Source organism: Balaenoptera acutorostrata, chromosome 20, assembly GCF_949987535.1.
Source record: "Balaenoptera acutorostrata chromosome 20, mBalAcu1.1, whole genome shotgun sequence".
Taxonomy (NCBI): domain Eukaryota; kingdom Metazoa; phylum Chordata; class Mammalia; order Artiodactyla; family Balaenopteridae; genus Balaenoptera; species Balaenoptera acutorostrata.
Window position 1 is genome coordinate 62877318 of NC_080083.1, and position 19869 is coordinate 62897186.

Sequence of the window (19869 nt, forward strand, 5' to 3'; positions counted from 1 at the left end):
GAAAGGACAAAGACGAACCCAGAGTTTCTAACAGGAAACAGAAAGACTGGGGGTAACCCTGATAGACTGGAAAGAAGAGCCAATTTGTAAGGGAAGATGCTAATTTCATGTTGCAATTACTGAGTGTGAAATAGTGGTGCCTTCTCTAAAAGAAGACGATTTACAGGCAGTGGGAGATACGCGGCCCAACCAGGAATCAGGCAAGGGTTCTGGGAAGCATCTCTATAGAAGTGACAGCTCAAGTCACAGGGGAGATGAGCTCACTGTGCAGGGAAAAGGAGAAGCAAAGCCCAGGACACGGGCTTGAGGACACCCACGAGGAGGGAGAGAGACCAGCAGAGGAGACAGGCCAAGAGAAGAGTGCGTTTCTAGAGCAGGGGTGAGCAAACAGTGGCCAGTGGGCCATATCTGCCACCTGGCCTGTCTTCCTAAATAAAGTTTTATTGGGACATAGCCTCGCCCACTTGTTGACCGACTGTCTAAGGCTGCTTTCACACCACAACAGCAAGAGCTGGGTAATTGTGACAGGGACCGTATGGCCCCCAAAACCTAGAATATTTACTATCCAGCCCTTTTACAGAAAAAGTTTTCCAAGCCTTGCTCTAGAAGGAAAGTTGTTGGTCAATTCGGTCAAATGCCGCATGGAGTTGGAGGATGATTAGAAGTGGGAAAACACCGCCCAATTTAGACAAGAGTTAGCAGGCTACTTCAAAGACTGTGGCATTGGGATTAGAAAAGGGGCTTTAAAGGGACATTTGGTAGAGCTGACTCATACGCATCAGAAAAAGCAGAGCACGAGGTTGGCGGGTAGCTAGAGAGCGTACCAGGAAGGGTGGTGAAATGCCGTCCATCCAGCCATCTGTCCTTACACCCCTTGTACTGCGAAGGCAGACGGTCCTCATGACCAGGGGGACCAGAGCTGGAAGGGAGCTTCATCAGGAAAGCGGGGGGAGGGGACCATGGGCAGCTGAAGGCTGGTGAATGTTTAATAACGCTGGGAAAAGCTGGCTCTCAAGAAGCATGTGCAGCAGTGTGCCCCGATTTCCACGGTGCACGTGCTCGAGCTGGCAGCACTCCTGACAACGTACCAGTCGGCTCCTTCAAGCCAGCATACCAACTGGCTGATGCTGTCACCAGCGCTGAGGCTGGGGGATGGAGCCTAGGAAGACAGGAGCAGGGAGTGGAATCCTTTCCCAGGAAACCCTGGGAAGCAAGGGGTAGTGTGGTAGCTGGAAGGAAAAGGCACGCACTTCAGTACTGGGAAGTGGTGACAGAGAGGCTGGCTGAGTCACCAGGCACTGAACAGAAGCTCAGCTTCTGCCAGAGTGAAGCAGCCATTTGTGGTGAGACATTGCCAAATTTTAAAAATAAAATTAGCTTAATATATTAAAATCATTATCAAGTCTTCTAATAATTAGGATCCTATATAACCCAGCATTTCTGAATATACACCTGTATGTATATATACAATTACCTGTCATTTTAGTTGTTGCTGCCTACATAATGATGAAATTATATATTTCAGTCCATCATACTGACATTGAAATAGCTTCTGATACAGTTCGGAATTATTAAAGATGAAAATATTTCCAAATAGTTATTTGTTAATTTTTTATACATTAAAAAACCTGAATGATACATCTATATTCCAATGTCTGATTAGCCACAGCAATTCGTATTTTGGACGGGGCAGTAACTGAATTAACCGTGTAGAGTCGCTTAACGACTCCGCTCTTGCAGAGGGTACCGTCCACGCCGCCAGGGCGGGGAAGAACCCGTCTCACCTGGGCTCCTGCAGTCACTCACGGTCAGTCACACGCTCAGCCAGCCAGCCCTACTTGATTCCTTAGTACACACAGGCAGGGTCCCAGGGGCTAAAAACATTTTTCATAGTGCTTGAAGGTTTTTTCCCACTGAACAAATAATCTTCAACTAGTCTTTAAATACAACAAAAGTCTGCCAGAGAGCAGACCTGGAGGAAAGGCGGGGGTCGAGCGCTTGGGGGGACCGTGCATGTCCTCTCTGCTCACGCACTGCCATCGCGCCTCCTTGCTCCAGCAGCAGGGCCATAGTTCACTGCCTCACTGTATCCAAGCTCGTCTTCTGCAGTACCCTTCCTGGACAATGGCCCTCATGCTTTATGCTGCCGTGACTGAATGGCTGTCTTCCTTTCTGAGTGAGCAGGCAAGCCTTCTTGGGTGGGATGGGAAATACACCTCTCTTCTTAGCGTTATTCATTCCGATTCTGCGCCCTCCACGCCCTTAGGACGTGCAGGCAGGGGAGACGACAATTAAATAACGAGCGAGCGGGTCCCAAACAAAGCCATGTGATGCTAGGCACTGAGCTTTCTCTGTTTCCCAACGCTCCTGAAACCCTGCAATGAGGTCTGTAATTTTATTCTTTGAGAAATGGATTCCTGTAAGCTTTTAGCACAGTGAGAATTGCCCAATCTTATGAAATGTTCTTTTTTCCCTCCCTCAAGCCCTTCGGGTAACACAGACCAGATTTCTAGATGTTCTACTGGCAGCCGACCTTTTCTCGTGAACTCTAGTCAGTGGCCAAGGGAGAGGAGCGTCCGTGCTTTAGAATCTCTTTTCTGGGCCTGCAAGCAAAAATTTGATGACATTTCTCCTTGATATGAAATCTCTGCTCGGACATCTGGCTTCACAGTGAGGAACTTTCAATACACCAGCTTCAAAGAAAGGGCTTAGCCGTGGTAGGGCATGATGCCAGAGGAATGTTCCCCGGTCTTTCCATACAACTATTTCTATCAGTTTCCCCCCCATGAACTTCTGTGAGTTCAGCAGAGAGCGCTCACTGCCGAGCAGATGACTTGGCTTTGGGGTACAGCCTGGTGGGACCTCCCCCTGGAGTGCTGGAGTACAGAAATTATGTGTAAACAAGGTGTAGGGTATTTTATTAGGATCTGCCTATTGGGCAAAACATGTTACTGTTACCACAAATCTAGTTATTTTTGCATATCTGCTATAGCATCACAAAACATTTACAAGCTTGCTGCCATCAATTAAATGAGAATAAAGTGACATGATTAGTTTCCAGAGCCTTGATTTATGTGGTAACATCATTCAGTTACTCATCATTCAGTATATTTCTAGAACTTCCACTAAGCCATGAACTTCAATAAGTGTTTGCTCTCAAGAGGCTTAGAGTCTACTTGGTGATAAAGAGAAGGAATCAAGTACAGGTCACAGTCTCCTCTTTGCCCCCAAACCCTCTTCAAACCATGAATGGTTTTTGAAAGGCTGCGGTTAACTTGTGCAGCAACAAAACCTGACTGACGCTGTGAGGGTGTTCAGAGTTCCTATCTGTCCCGTTTGGGGGATTCATATGCATCACTCTGCACACGAGTCTGGGTGCAGCGTGTTGTCCCAGACCCACCTGGAGATAAAGACAAGCAGTACACCACCTCCCTAGACCTGCAGATGCTGATTTGCAAAACACATTCTAGGTTTTGGATAAGGGGTTGGGGACCACCATTACAGTACAGCGAAAACTTCACTAGAGGAAGGGGCAAGGCTGGCATGGGCTTCTCACTCAGACTCCTCACAGAAAGATGACATTGAAACCTTAAGAGAAAGGACTCTACACGGAGCTCGTGTGATCACAGAGAGCGTGAAGGTTGAGGGCTGGCTGTTGATACAGTGGAGAGAAGGGCCACATCTAGACAAGTGGTTCTCAAAATTATGGGTTTCTGGACCCCTTTACACTCTTAAAAAATCAAGAACCCCAAAGAGGTTTTGTTTATGTGGGTTATATCTACTGATATTCCCTATATTAGAAATTAAAATTAACTATTAAAACATTTATTAATTCATTTAAAAACACCAGTAATAAACCCATTATGTATGAACCTAAACATATATTTTTTAAAATAAAAGTAACTCTTTTTCCAAAGCAAGAAAAAACTAGTGAGGAGTGAGGCTATGGTTTTTACTTTTGCAAATCTCAACGCCTGGCTCAGCAGAAGGAGCTAGGTTCTCATCTCTGCTTCTGCATTCAGTCTCTTACGAGATGTTGCTTTGGCTGAAGTATAGGAAGACAATCTAGTCTCACACGGGTAAGCGGTTGAAAAGGGAGGGGTAGTTTAGTAACCTTTCAGATGACTGTGGGTATTCCTTGTGACTACATCAAAAATTGACAAGCGGTAGTTTCTTAAAAATGTTAGCTGCCATGCGGAATCTGAAACTCTATCAGTAAACTTTGTGTACTGTTAACATTAAAATCCACTGGTCCACTTTGTTTTTTGAATGGGTCTTTCACCTATGCGTGATTTTGTAACAACAGTGATTTGGAAAACACTGGTTCAGAGAGTTATAAACATCTTCCAAATGTTGATACACTTCATTAATTCTTTCCTGTTTCTTCCCGTGCACATCATTAGTAATACCACTGATCTTGTCGGAAAAGTCTTCAAGTACTGGGAAGCTGTCAAGCTTGCAGTGATGGTATAAGTTTTCCAAGTTCCTAATTTTTGCTTGAAAGCTCAAATTTTATCATTAGCAACAATATAGGCAGTTGCTGTCCTTGAAGTGTCAGACTCACTTCCTTCATTTTCAAGAAAACCTCTGCCAGGTAGTCAGAACAGAATATGCGTAGTTTGCCTGTCAATCGTTCTTTCCAAGTGACTAGAGTTCAGCTCACACTCAAACAAATGCAGAGCTGCTTCTCCTCAAAAAAACCATCCTACTTCAGTATGCAGCAGGAGTGCTTTATGTGTACTTCCTATTAATGTTAGAAGATGTGTTCTCAGGGATTGAGATTTAATAAAATTAATACTCTTTATTTCAGTTTTTTTTTAAAGCACAAGTATGTGGTGGTGAAGAAAACGACTACATACAGTAGTTTTTTCTTGCTTTGGAAAAAGAGTTACTTTTATTTTAAAAATATATGTTTAGGTTCATACAGTTCAGTGTCAATGCCATGTCTCATGATGAAACACCAGCAGTTTTATCCTCCACTGCGTTTATACCATCAGTGCAAATGTGAACACAGTGAAAAAGGCATCTGATGTCTTTGTCCTATTATGAAAGTAATTTTGACCTTGCGGAGCCCCTGAAAAGATCTTAGGGGCCCACAGGGGTCAGGGGTCTGAGGACAACACCTTGAGAACCACTGGTTTTGGTGGTGAAGTGTTTCATATGCCATGCTACAAGGGTAGACTTCATCCCGTAGGCAATGGAAAGCCACCGACGGATTTTAAGAAGCAAACCACATACTCATATTTGTGTTTTCGACAGGTCCTTTTATGCGACTTCCCTGGTGGTCCAGTGGGAAGGAATCCATCTTCCAACGCAGGGGACGCGGGTTAGATCCCTGGTCAGGGAACTAAGATCCCACATGCCGTGGGGCAACTAAGCCCGTGTGCCACAACTACTGAGCTCGCGCGCCTCAACAAGAGAGCCTGCATGCTGCAAACTACAGAGCCCATGCGCCCTGGAGCCCACGCACCACAACTAGAGAGAAGCTTGCATGCCACAACTAGAGAGAAGCTTGCACGCCACAACTAGAGAGAAGCCCACACACCACGACTAAGAGCCCGCGTGCCGCAACTAAGAGCCCATGTGCCACAGCTAAGACCTGATGCAGCAAAAAAATAAAAAAATAAATAAAAAAAAAGAAAGGTCACTTTATCAACAGTTTGAGGGACAGATTTGAGAGGGGCAAGCTATTGGCAGTGATTCTACAAAAAAGGGATTGTAACAGGCAAAGTCAAAGATGTGACGGTCTAAGAAGGTAGGAGCTAGCGATTGGGGGATGGGGTGTGCATTTGGAAATATGCAGACGTTATTCTAGGAACTGACCTTGGGGAGGGAAGGGAGGCAAAGAATTCATTCAAGGGGGCTTCCAGAATCTGACTTGAGTGAATGATGGTGGTACTTTAATTCTTATAATCAGTACAAGAAGAACAGGTTGGGGTGAGAGAAGAGTGGGAGGAAGATAAAGTCAGTTTATGGTGTATCTACTTTGAACAGCCTGAGGGTCATCCAAGTGAAACTGTGCAATAATACTTAAAAATGTGGATTGACCACCTGCCAATGCAGGGGACACAGGTTCCCTGGTCTGGGAAGATCCCACATGCCGCAGAGCAACTAAGCCCACGCGCTACAACTACTGAGCCTGTGCTCTAGAGCCCGTGAGCCACAACTACTGAGCCCATGTGCCACAACTACTGAAGCTTGTGTGCCTAGAGCCCGTGCTCTGCAACAAGAGAAGCCACTGCAATGAGAAACCCGGGCACCACAACGAAGAGTAGCCCCCGCTCACTGCAACTAGAGAAAGCCCGCGTGCAGCAATGAAGACCCAATGCAGCCATAAATAAATAAATAAATAAATAAAAATAAAATAAAATTTCCATCCTGTTAAAAAAAAAATGTGGATTGAGAGCTCAGAAAAAGTCTGGGTGGAGGTGGAGATTCAAAATTCATTTGCATGGAAGTTTGCATGAGGGGCTGGGATTGTCCAGGGACAGCAGATACAAAGAAAACAGAAGAGGCTTTGCTTAACACCAATATTTGAGTGTCAAAAAGAGGAAGAGGAGACGGGGGATGGGAGAAATGGTTTCAGGATGGTTGATGAACTGGGAAAGCAGTGCCATGGAGCTAAGGCAGTTTTTAGAGCCTGTTTATGTGGCAGATTAAGTCACTGTTCATAGATGCTCATGGTCCCAGACTAGAGAGAGTGTATGATTTCCCTGCCCCACTGATGTGGATGGAAATGAAGCTGAGGCTGCAGGGACATTTTTCCTGCTCATTTTTTGCCCTCCTGTAACCCACCCTGAGGACACCCAGGCAGCTACTAGTCCAAGGAGACTGTACAGACGAGTAGCGTAGGCCTGAGCCCAATCTAAAGCCTGGAGTCAAAGCACACTAATGGTCCATAGATATGTTTTAAGAAAAACAAATATTTGTTATGACAAGTCACTGAACTTGGGGGATTGTTTGTTACACAGCATTGTGGCAAGTGCTGACTAACACAGGTTCCTCGTTAAATGTTACTAAGGAGTCAAATAGGCTTCTAAGATCACACAGGAGACTGAATTTCCCTCTCCCAACACCAAATGAAGTGAGTAAATACGAGTAAAAATGAGCAGAAAAGCACTAAGGCACTGAGATAGGGTAGTAAGGTGGACATAATAGGAAAAACCCCTCAAGGGCTTGTGGTGAAGGAAACAAACATGACTCTGGAGACACTACAGCGTTTCAGTGACTTGACTTCAGAATCTGCCCTTGTCCCCAAATTGTTACTTTGTTAGGGTTAACAAAGGCCCAGGACCTCCCACTAATACCACCAACTTTGAAGACAAGGACACTGTGTGGGTAGCCTCAGCTTTCTCCTCTTCTGGCTGTGGGATGGGTGGGAAAACAGGTAGAAGTCAGGGCTGTCTACCTCTGAGGAAAGTGAAGGTGTCCAGCCTTCAGGAAGACACACCAAGTTGGGATAATTCAACCCCCAATGGATTCTATGATGCCCCCCCCCGCCCCCCATTAAGGTAGTGCGAACTCAGCAACTGAACAGTCAGCCCAACCAGACTGCAGGCACGCCTCTACTCCAGCTCGCCCTCCCCTTCCCTCGGGTTCCAGAAAATGCAGAGACACTACAAATGAGTGTTACTGATGCAGGGGAGATGAGCTGTGTTTCAGAAACATTTGATATGGGCCGTTGAACGTTTAGAGGGGTCCTGGTTAACTGCTGAATGTATCCTGGTTAATCTATTAAACTTAACAGATAAAGAAAGACTGCTCCAGGAATCCCCCAGAAAATGCAAATCATTGACGTGGGGGAAAGCTCAAACCTTGCCCAGCCTTCTCCATAGCAATGTTAACTGCTAGATGAGCAACATGTAAGTTCTCAGGGGAAAAAATGAAAACAAGTATATTATGCCATCTAACATGTCATTCAAACATAAAGGTCATCGGCAGACATTCTTAAACATGGAAAAACTCAGGGAAGGTAGTACCGTGAATCCTGAAGGAACTACTTGACCATGAAATCCAGCCAATTAAGAACCACATCAAAGTAAAAACTTCGGGAATGGAAGTGCAAAAGGCTGGGGTATAAAAGGCCTAGTGGTAAGCACCATGCCCTTTAAAGATAGCATGGGTATTAAACTAAGGGTTATGGTTAAAGACAAATTGTGAATATCGTAAACCCAGACGCTGTAAAGATACAACACAACCCCAGGCAGGAGGTGGTGAGGAGGGGTAATGGGAGCAACTGTGAGTATTCTAATCTACTCAGCTTTCAGCCCCAAATCAAATTCTGCCCAAAAGTTTAACAATTCCTCCTGTTTTAGTCTAGCTTCTTTCATCAGCTGAATTTAAGTAAAATTAACTTGAGATTTTTCTAAAACTAAAAAAATACCGAATCTAGAGTATTAACCCATTCTGTACGTCTCTCTGGCTTTCCTTCTCTTTTCTCCTCATATGTAGTCGGATATCTGAAATGATGTTCATCTTAATGCCAAGATGGCTATTTCTGGGTGATGAAACCCGTGGTGACTTTAAATATTTTTACCTTTCTGGCTCCCTGCATTTTGAATTATTTACGAGTATATCCCATTATCCATTTTTTTACAAAAATAGAGTAGATTTTCTTAAAAAATATGTCCTGATGTTAATGACCAATGTTGATTCTGGGTGGTAGGGATACAGACACAGGTTTTCCCTGTACTATTCTGTGCAGGTGATGGGCAAGGGGAGAAGGAGCTGGACGCTGAGCACAGACCACTGCTGGGATCTACGTGGCCTCCCAACCTCTTCCCCTCCCCCCTCTGAGAGGTGGCCACCATCTCCCCTCCCCCTGGTTCGGGGCTGGGACCTGGCTTGACCAATAGAATGCGGTGGAAGTGCCACCGTGAGTCTCCTACGGTAGCCGTAAGGGAAGCGCAGGTCTGCCTTCACCTACTTGAACCCCCCTCTTAGACAGCAGCTTCCACGTACAAGGTCTGACTGCCCAGAGAACGAGGCGACGTGGGGGGTCTGGACCCACCCTGGATGCCGCGGCCCCAGCCAAGCCTCCGGGAGAACGTATGCTGACGAGGCCGCCAAGCCCCAGTGCCAAATATGGAGCAGAAGGCCCACCCCGCCCGACCCCGCCCACATCTCTGGTCCAAAGGATCGTGGGCACGTAACACAGCTGCGGCTTTAAACTACCAAGTTTTGGGGTGGCTTGTTCTACAGTAGAGATAGCTCTTTTTAGAAGCTTGAGTCTGAATGTGAGGAGTGGACTAAAGCAGTAAATAAGTGATGAAGATTTTTTGCTCTCGAGATGGGGTGTACGACGGCATGAAAGATCTGCTCGTGTGACTGCACTTCTGTTGCTCTACCTCCTTCTGCACTCCAGGAATTCCATTCTGCGAGAGGCCTCGCTTCTTAGCCACAAGTCTCGGCTGCATGACTGCCTTATGACCACTGGGTTCCTCTGGGCTAAGGTGCTTCCTTTTTTACCAAACACTTTTTATTGTCTCTTATTGTAAAATTGTTGTTATAACTTAAAGTATAGAGCTAAGATAAAAGAAGAAAATTACCACAAATTCCACCACTCAGAGATAACCACTAGTAAAATTTTGATATGTAATTCCAGTCTTTTTTTCTCTTTATATGCACTTTTTTTGGGCAAAGATGACCTCATATGTACCTACTGTTTTGTAAACTGCATTTTCATTGACAACTATCTTGCGAACATCTTCAAGATCCTTAAATATCCTTCTCCAACATTGCTTTCAATATTGCTTAGTTTTCAGCTGATGTGCTACGGTGGAAAAGGAAGTATAGCAAGGAGACCAAAAATGCCGGAGCTGTGGACGCCTTTCACATGACGGGAAATCAACGAACAGTTAAGAGATAAATGAGTGAGTGCGAGAATGAGCATCTTTCTGGCTAGCTAAAGCTCAGGGCGAGTCTTTAACTGCCACGTAGGGCAAATTCTGGAAATGGGTCAAAGCCTAGGCACGTCTCTCGGGCAATGTAATAATGGTAGGTATTGCCAAATTATTCTCCAGAACTGTTTTATCGTGTTACACTACCCCAGACTGGTGGCCCTTTAATTGGGTTTCAGCGGCCTCCTCGATACCTCCGTTTTCTCTGAGGACTGACTTTAATGAAAGGCCTCCTTACCCACGGGAACACTCTGAGGCCCTGGCCGAGCGAGCGCTGGGCCTTCTGTGCACTCTGTTCTCCTCCCAGAAAGTGGGGTGAGGCACACTTCATAGTGAGCACGCACACTGTTCTTATAGTGAATATTTAAACACAGTAAGACGTAATACTACAAAGTATGAGGTCCATACGAGCTTACTTGAATGTACATGCAGGCAAATGTACTTGGTCTCAGAAAACCAAATACAAGCCTCGTGGTGACTCTGTCTCTCTCTGAGTATCTCTATCCCTCCATGTATCTGCATGTACAAAACACTCAAACACAATTAGAATGTCCAGATCAAACAACTGTTGCAAAAGTGCTGTCATCATTCAGGCAGACAGGGAATCAGAGTGACGACACCCTGACTTGGTTACGCACTTGGTCACTGATTCACTTTCACAGACAATGTAGATGCAGGGGTCTGGTGTAATGGTTAATAGCTGAGGCTGTCAGGTCAGAAGACCGTGACTTGAACCTGGCTCTGACAGTTATCTGGCCTTCTGATCTCTGGCTGGTTACTTCACCCCAGAGCCTCAGTTTTTCCATCTGTAAGATGGGGATGATAGAAACACTCTTCCTCGTAAAGATTACTCATAAAGCTTAAATGAGACAATGAAACGTGAGGTGAATGAAAATGTTTGGTAAAGAGCCTGGTACATACTACTTGTTGAAGAAATATCAGCTATTATTCCTATTATTTTTTGTGACATAGCCTAAAAAAAAAACGTGCAAGGCAACAAGTCCTAATACATTAACTATTTGATATAGGTTAGTAAAAGAAAAAGTCATTCACTTTATCCATAATCTACATGAGTGAATCAAAACTCAACTATGTCTTATCTACATTGTGATTTTAATTATTTTCAGGTACCTATGTTGGTCATTATATGTCATAAATATAATATAAATATATATATGTACATATATATATACTGCCATCTTTTAACTTCAACTTCAGTCTTTATGATTTGACAGTCTGTTGGAAATTAGGGTCAGAATGTTTTTCCCTTTTAACAGGTGAATGGATTAAAACTGCAAAAAAATTAATTAAAAATAGGCAGTTATACTAATTACATTTCTTTCAAGATGTTTTAATCTTTAAGAAACAGTACTGGAAACTCTGTTGTTATGAAGTAAATGAATGTTCCCCTTTGGCATATATTAGGGTTCAATTACTTATTTAAAATGTGGAAATTACCTACCACTTGGTATTTGGGTATCAAGTGGAAAAGAAACTCACTTAAAATGAAATTTTTATATAGCAAAAGAATTTAAATAAAGTTGTCAGCTCAGTTCATGCAAAGCTAAACAGTTCTACAGATCAATGAGTACTTCCTCTGCATCTATAAATGAAGAGTTTCAAAGATTTGTTAAAATTACCAGGATACGAAAAAGAAACATCTGTTTTTGTCTCATCACACGTAGGGGGAGAAGACGCTCACAGATGGAAAAATACAGGGAAAATCTCATTAACAACAAAACAAGTCCTCACTTCTAAAGTGAGGAGGCTGGATATACTGGCCTCTAAGGTTCGGTCCATGTCTTAAGGTTTCTCTTCTATTCAGTGCTGTCCAGGCTTAAAGGGTATATACAACAAAGCAACTGACATTAACACTGACTTCTCCCTAAGTTACTCAGATTGCCTACAATAGGCTACAGAAAAGAAAGATGGAGGGATTAGGCAGAAAAAGGCAGTGACCCAAATGTCTCTTTTATTTTTCTTTGCTTTGTATGATTACATACTTCAAGCATTGTTATAACAAAGTAAAATCACTGAAAAATAATCTTTTACTGGGAATTCTTTAAAAAATGTTTTGTTCTCTTTTAAATCTTATTTATAAAGGTTTCCAGATGCTTATCCTCACAGATTAAACACAGCATGATGTAGACACTTACAAAAATATTCACTGCTATGAAGCCAAGAAGAAACTACTTTGAGATCTAACTGCCTATCACCTAAAGAATCAGGGTCCAGGGGATTTTCTGTTGCTATTAAAGGTGTGATCCTCTGAAGCCATTTGGAAACAACCTAGGTTCTCAGCAGCAACACAGTACGGTGTCAAAGCACATCAGATGGTTGGCATTCCAAACCTCAAACAGGTTCTTTCTCATTATGCGAATCCATAATGAAAGGATGTGGGCAGAGAATAGAATGTAAACTGGAAGCTGACTTCTGAATTTATTAGCCAGCAGTACTGGGCTAAAACAGTCATTCTAATTTCAAGAGACAGCTCCAAAGTGGTTCTCAAGAGAAAGGACAGGGTATTTTTCAAATATGTGTTCAATGTGAATGGACTGAGCTTGCCCAAAATGACTTTTTCCTCTGGCATGTGATCTTTTAGAGGGCAGGCGGCCTGAGTCACTGGCTACATCAAAGGTAGAGTCCAGTGGATGGATTACTGCAGGCTGTGTGAGCGAGCCAGACACCTGCATTCATCCGCCCTCCTTCTAATTACATTAAAGCAGCTGGTACCACTGGTTACTGGGGTCTCCAGATTACCTTGATTGCTCGGTCATTATCTCTAATCAGCTGCTTCTTCTCATCTTCAAACTTCTGTACAACGTCCTGGAACTGCCTTTCTGCAGCGAACCGCTGCTGGCTGCTCTCCTCTTTCAGAGAGGAGATGGTCGTCTGAAGCTCTGCTATGATCTAAAATGAAAACAGCATGCTGTAGCTTCAAATTCTTCAGTGAGAGGCCTCTATTTTATATGTATTTATGCTTCACAAAAGAATGGATTTGGCAAAACTCTAGTCCACAAACTAAATATTTTCAATTAATGTATCACACACACTAACGCATGAAATTCCACACAATAAAAGACTATAATAAAACTGTGAATGGTGAACAACTGCTGAACCAAATATACTTGGAAGCCGTTCCCACTATAACATTCCACAATGTTTACTCATCAGAGGAAAGAACATCTGTGATCTCAAAAATATGAAATGTGTCAGGATTTATTTTACTGAGAAACATACTCGTTAGAGTGAAAAAAAACTATTTTGCCTTTCATAATACTTTGAACTCTAATAACCAAAGAAAATCATGAACAGAGTTCATGGTTCATAGTTACCTAATACTACACAATGATTTTTGAGTGTTTACTAACGCTTGTGTACTGTGCTAAGCACTTCAGTTCCTGTGTCAGTCACTACTGTGTGACAAGCACCGCCATTGCCCATCTTTTATAAATGGAGAGACAGAGGCAGAGCAAGAGGTCAACCTGTGACGTTGCTGAAGATGCCATGCGACCAGGAGACAGGCAGGATTTGAACCCTGCAGACAGGTCGACTGCTGTACTAGTCAGTTCCTCTTAACTAGCTACTACTTTGTCTTCCCTTTAAACAAGGTTTTGGTATTGAAGAGAAGTTTATTATGATATAGTTCTAAATAGGTTGCTTTCTTCCTAACTGATATATGTCCATGAAAGTTTATTTTTGGTTCAAACGAGTCATTTCAGAGGCTCCCGTAGTATTCTCTACATTTGAGAATCGGGTCTCTCCATGACTGGGTTCCCTCCATGGTCTCAAAGCAAATCGGATGAGGGACCTTTTCTTTAATAGGTTTACTGAGAGCACTGCTCTTCCTTTGGTTTGGATGTACCCATTTCCTTTCAAATTCAATAGTGATGACCTTTCAAAAGCAGGAAATGGTTGTGTCTTCTAACAAAAGAAGCAACCTTCGTCCTGGGTTAGAACTTTATGCTGTTGGGTCTACAGGAGAAGGGCTGGTTGGTGAGAAACACTGGACCAGTTAGTGCTATATGTTCCTTGAAGCTCAGTTTTTCAACTATTATTTGATGACAAAACTAGATTACAGTATCATAAGGCAGTAAATAGAAAGTGTCTGGAGTCTTCCAGATGCCAAGTGCTATAGAAACATTAGTTGTTACTACTGACATAAGTAGCATATTTACCCAAAAAAGGAACATTTAAGCTTTGAGAAGTGAGCAAACTCACTGTAACAAAGGTTAACACTTAGAATTTGTAAATAACCAAATATAAAACAAGTGTGAAATAAATGACAAAATATATGAATATTTTAAAATGCAAACTTGAACCTTCTGCAATGGGAAGAGGGATTCATTGACTAAGAATGAAGATGTTTTCATCTGTTTTCTGAATTTTGATTAAGTGTTTCCATTCTGGCTGCAATTCAGTTAATTCTCATAGCCCTTCTATGAAACAGGGAAGGTTAAATTCTTAGAGTAAATGTCAAAAACTGAGGCGCAGAATAAGCAGCTCACTCACAGTCACAGAGCAAGAGGAGCCAGAGATAAGAAACAGCCAGATTTCCTTGGCCCAGCATGAATCTTAAGAGTGATATTTTATAAGAACATGGGGCCAAATAGTAAAAATAACTATTTCAATGACTATTGCAGTGTTTCAAGTTGAGTAAACTGAAACGTGGTAGAAGTGTTGAGTTTAATTCTGTAATGTGCTCAGTGTGTGTGTGTGTGCACGTGTGTGCACGTGCACGTGTGTGTTTAGTTCTGTCACGCAATTTTATCACGTGTAGATTCGTATACCACCACCACGATTACACAGCGCATTTTTATGGTACAAAGTAATTTCGTGCCTTTAAAAATTAGTAAGATTTAGATTCGCTTCTAACTGACCAAGACTGAAGGTAAAATATATTTGGGGGCTCTTCAAATGACCACAAGGACATAAGACATGGATCTCTTCTTTTCAGAAGATTTATGACAGCATACATCAAAAATAAATAAATGCAGGTTTTGGAAGGAATGATGGGTGAGGAGAACATGCTTGCTTTTGTGCAGAAAATGAAACCTTAACATTCTTTGCGGGAATAATGAAATTCCTTTGGGGAAATAATGAGATTATCTTTGGCAAGTTATATTTTAAAACTTATGAAGATGATATAGGGAGACTGTCAAAACACTTCAGATGAAATACCTCATATAGATAAATGAATTGATAGACTGATAGATACGACGGATTTAGAGAGGTGGCTGAAATATGGATAATTTTGGAAGCAGATTTGAGGTTTACTTTAAGATTGAGAAATAATCACACTAACTAGATGAATTAGGTCTTGGCTGTAGACCTAGAGTACAGGACAACAGACTGTTCTCTCCTTAGCTCAGGGCTCACAACTGGCACTCAATAGATATTTAAGTATTGGAACTATAATCATAGTAAATAAGAAAAAATAATTCCCTGGCAAATTATATTGAGATAATTTAGTCTTTTCATGGAGTAATAATGTAAAAAGTTTCTGAGAAAAAGAGAAACTGACCTGTACAATCATAATCAAACGCCACTGGGTTTGACTGAATCATATTAAAAATCATAAGACAAAATGCTACCACTCAACTAAATGTCTATACCGTATTAGCTTCAGAGAAAGAAGTGGATAAGAACATTTCCATATGGATATTAAAAATTAATATTTGGGGAAGCAAAGGGAAAGTTATTTGGGGCTAATACTGTAAGCAACCCAACCAATGAAAGCTGTAATATTTCATCATATTGTTAAGCAATTTCTACTTTGCATAAATGTCAGTGGTCTTATTAGGTCTTAAAAATAACAGGATTCTAAATAGAGGTCAAGATTTCATTTTTAACTCTCTTGTTTTTTAGATCATAGTAGAGTTTGAGATTTTCATAAAACTCTTCTTTAAAATACAATAGACAAGGCATACATGGCAAGGTTCGGCAAACACTGAAGATCCCTAGAAAATGAGTGGAAAAGGGGCACACGTGACTTCTGGGTGGCCACCCTGAAGAGTGGCAGGGAGGGGGGCATATGGGCACGGGGCATGAGCCCAGGCTCTAATCTGCGCCAGCGGGAGCTTGGGGGCCACGCGGGGGGACATCGGTCCCTCGGCGATGGGCAGGCTCTGCTAGCATTTCTCCGCAGCTACCTACATTCCTGCAAAAATGGCAATATTTTTCTTTGAAAAATGGCCACCAGGTAAGTCAGATGAGTGGGGAAAACGACATGAAAGATGAAAAGGCAAGGTTAATATGTACTATTAAGATAAAAAAGAACAAATACGCGATTCTGATGGAAATTATACTTGGGAGTGTTCCCAGAGATGGTGTCACCACTGCCATCGGGGTGAACACCGAGCGTCCCAGGAGGGCCGCCGTCCTGGGCCTGTGAGCGTTCAGAGTGCATGGTCTGCTAGGTCCTAGAGCTTGATAAAATCTTAAAGGTTAAGTGACTTCCTTTAAGGGAGTAAAATATTTAAAATATTTTCCAAATTTAACCTGATGCTGCCCTAGGTACATTACTAATGCATTCATCTTATTACTTTTTTTTTTGAGAGAGGGATTTAAAAAAATCTGATAAACAGTTAAGCAGCTTTGCTCCTGGCACTCTCCTCAGCCGAGATATGAGTTAGAGATTCCAGCAGACTATCACTGGAAAACAGCAAAAGTCCATCCACAGTTCTGTTGTATAATGTTTATTTTCAAATAATCTGTTTCTCTGAACTGACTTGATTGGAGACAAGTGTTTCTCAAATGCCAGCTCACAGATATAAACATATACACATACTTATATGCATATAAATAGTTATATTATTTAGAGGTGGGCAAACAAAATGTTTGTAATGTAAGGCCACCCTACTCTTATGAGAAGGATGGACTACCTTTTCTTATGTCACCCCACCTTTTCCAGGCTTTTTCTCTTTCGGTGCTGCACTGCCCTCTCATTTATGAGTGACGGCCACAGCACGTGACAGCTGTCACCAGCTGACGTCTGCTCCCTACCTCCTCCATGTCCTTACATGGGGAGATATCCAGCAACCCTGTCCCTCTCCAAATTGTGGAGGGAGATTTGATCAGTTCTTGAACACCCAGAAATAAATTTAAAATACATAATTTCTTGCTCCTTCCATACAGTTTTCATTCTTTGCTCCCCCTCTCCTTTCTCCACTGAGATTTCACAGGCTCCTATAAGAACTAACAGCTGTTAAATGCTTTACCGTGTCCTAGGCCCTGTACTAAGCACTTTTCTGGCATTGTGTTACTTAATACTTAAAACTGTCCTATGAGGTAAGTATACTACTCCCCCATTTTACACATGAGGAAACTGGATTCCAGAGAGAGCAGGTAACTCGCTCAAGGTCATGTAAGTGGTGGGGCTGGTACTCAGACTCAGGTCTGTGGACTCCAAAGCTTAGGCTTTCTGCCCCCCAACTTACATTTAATTTGCTTTAATATGGACTAATCAGGCTTCTTCACACCTTCCTTTAGGTAAAACTTAAATACTCTCAGTGTTTAAGCATTTCTATCAGCTATTTTGTATCTCACTTTTGGTCTACCTCCGCCATTTAACATAAAGCAAAATAAGCAGGATGTAAGGGTAGGCCAGCTGGGGTTTTTTTCACGTTTTAGTTTAGCTTTTGGAGTAATAAGATTTCTTTTGATTATAAGAATCTTTCTCAGTGGATTAAAAAGGATATTTCCCCATGTTATTTCCTGGAATAATGGCCATCGAGACATCACCGTCATCTTTTAGATAAACACGTTCATCTTCACTTAGACAAAGACTTTTTGCTTTCCTAATGGGATGTGAATTATATAATACATGCACATTTTAGAAATAACTGTAGAACCTAAGAAATTTCATAATTATCGGCAGAGTTTTGCCATATTAAAAACGTGAGGGGTTGGGCCAGACTGGTGGTGTCAGGTTAAGACCTTCCGTTCCAATGTCAAAGACAGGTTGGGTCCTGGCTTAGTCACTTGCTAACCTGCGTGACCTCACCTCTCTGAGTCTCAGTTTTCTCAAACGGAAAAATGGGGTCAGTAATAGTTTCTAATCCCAGAGTTCTGTGAATGAAGACTGAATGAATCAATATGATTAGTGCCCCATAAAATTCTTAATTTCATTATCGTTTTGTTGTAGCGTTGCTAGTACTACCACTGTGTACATACATTTCAGGTGACTGCCACATCTCACTATACATGGCAAAAATACTAAGAAAAGTTGATTTTAAAAATCATCAGATACGATGTCCACAAAATGAAATGGCTTAATCTATCCATCTGTAAGATGAAAATTAGCATTTATTTATTCCACAATGACTCATACAACTAAGGAATGTTTGGAATTCCCTAGATGATGCCAGAGGACATCATTATAACAACTTGGGCAGAAGAAGGACTCCAAGCTTCAGAAGTCAAGTAGAGACAAGTGTTCAGTATCTGGCCTTCCACTACAACTACTGTAGTAACAACATCCAGCAAGATGTGAATGTTGGGCCTTGTAATTCTTCTTCTTCCCAAAAGGAGTCAACAGTTGAGCTGCTAATTTAACCCAGTATATTTGCCATTTTGAATCCTGTTGTTAAGCAGTCTTTAGGTGCAGCAAAATGGAATACTGCAAAAAAAGCACAGATGGTATCAAACCGCTTATATCACAAATGTAGGTGTGTATCTCCAGCCCTTGTGAAATATGTTTCAGCCTGGACTTGTTCAAGTACACAGGCTGGTTTTACAATATCTGAGTGTGTGTGTGTGTGTGTGTGTGTGTGTGTGCATGTGTACGTGTGTGTCGGTTCAAATGGTTCAATATGCCTGATTTTAAAAAGTTAAGACTGAAATATTAATAGCATCCGCATACTCATCAAAAATATGATACTAATCCATAAAAAACTGAAAAGAATCACGTTTAGCTCTAAAGTACAAACGCTTTTATGGTAGGTTTCTTTCTTGTTTGTTTTGGTTTTGCTCTTTTTTTCTTTAAAGTTCTTACCTGTGAGGATTTGGCAAGCTTCTGAGTGTATTCTTTCTCAATCTGCTTCAGCCTGCTGTTGGCCTGAAAAACACATGCAATGAACACACACACAGTGACCTGTGAGCTGGGTATCTCTCGCACACGCCTATCACCAGGCAGCTGGGATGGCTGCCAGCTGCACCGCCCTTCTGGGGCAGCCAGAAAACCACAGGGCTTGCCTTTGATCTAACGCCAACTATTCATCACTTAAAAAGCAAAAAGCAAAAGAGAAAAAAAAAAGATCTCTCCTGCCAATTATTAGACAAACACAGACTTCTGTGGAAAGAGAAAGGGAGAAGGAGAGACAGAAATAGACCCAGCAAACGTGTGTGAAGTCGGGGAAGAGAGGAAACAGAGGAGAAGGAAGAGGAAACGAGGGGAGAGGGAATCGGAGGTGGGGGAGGGAAGACGGTAAATTTAACACCCTTTCCCTTAGTTTAAAGAGAAAAGAACTAGACCCTCCTGGTGGAGGCTGATAGGAGATATTAGACTCACTGAGCCAAGGTCTGAGCCCTACTCTGCCTGACACACAAGAGCTCTTTTTTTGAAGTGACAGACACATCTAAATCAAACAACTTCTATGCCCTGGAAGTAGGGTGGCCTTCCCAGAAGAAGTCCACATTACTTAGAACTCCATGATCTCCTTTGCCACCCGAGTCCCCATCCTTTGTGTGTGACCTGCTTTCCCTCTCCCTGGAAGCCTCAGGATCTTCACTTTATCCTCCGCGTTCGGAAATGTCGCGGTGACTTGCCCTAGCCGGGCCTTTTTTCTCATCCATTGTGCAGGCACTAAGCAGGCCCTTTCAATCTGCGCTAGGGTCCTGCATTTCTAGAAAAGGCTTTGGTCATTTCTCTCTTAATTTCCTCTCTTTTTCCCCCTGGTCTCTTTCTCTCTCGTCTCTCTGTCTGTCTGCCTGTCTCTGCAGCTCTGAATATTGGAGCTCGCAGGTTTAG

The 19869-nt window shown here is 42.4% G+C and overlaps 1 protein-coding gene across 14 annotated transcripts in view; it reads right to left on the minus strand.

The window, feature by feature from the left end:
* The window catches only part of CEP112 (centrosomal protein 112), a 417120-nt gene that overhangs the window by 75838 nt on the left and 321413 nt on the right, over positions 1–19869 (minus strand). For all 14 annotated transcript variants that reach the window (XM_057536338.1, XM_057536336.1, XM_057536335.1 and 11 more), the window contains 2 exons: positions 18895–18957; positions 12660–12809 (listed from right to left, as the gene is read on the minus strand). In XM_057536338.1, coding sequence (XP_057392321.1) covers positions 12660–12809; positions 18895–18957 — 213 coding nt within the window. The remainder of the gene's footprint in view (positions 1–12659; positions 12810–18894; positions 18958–19869) is intronic.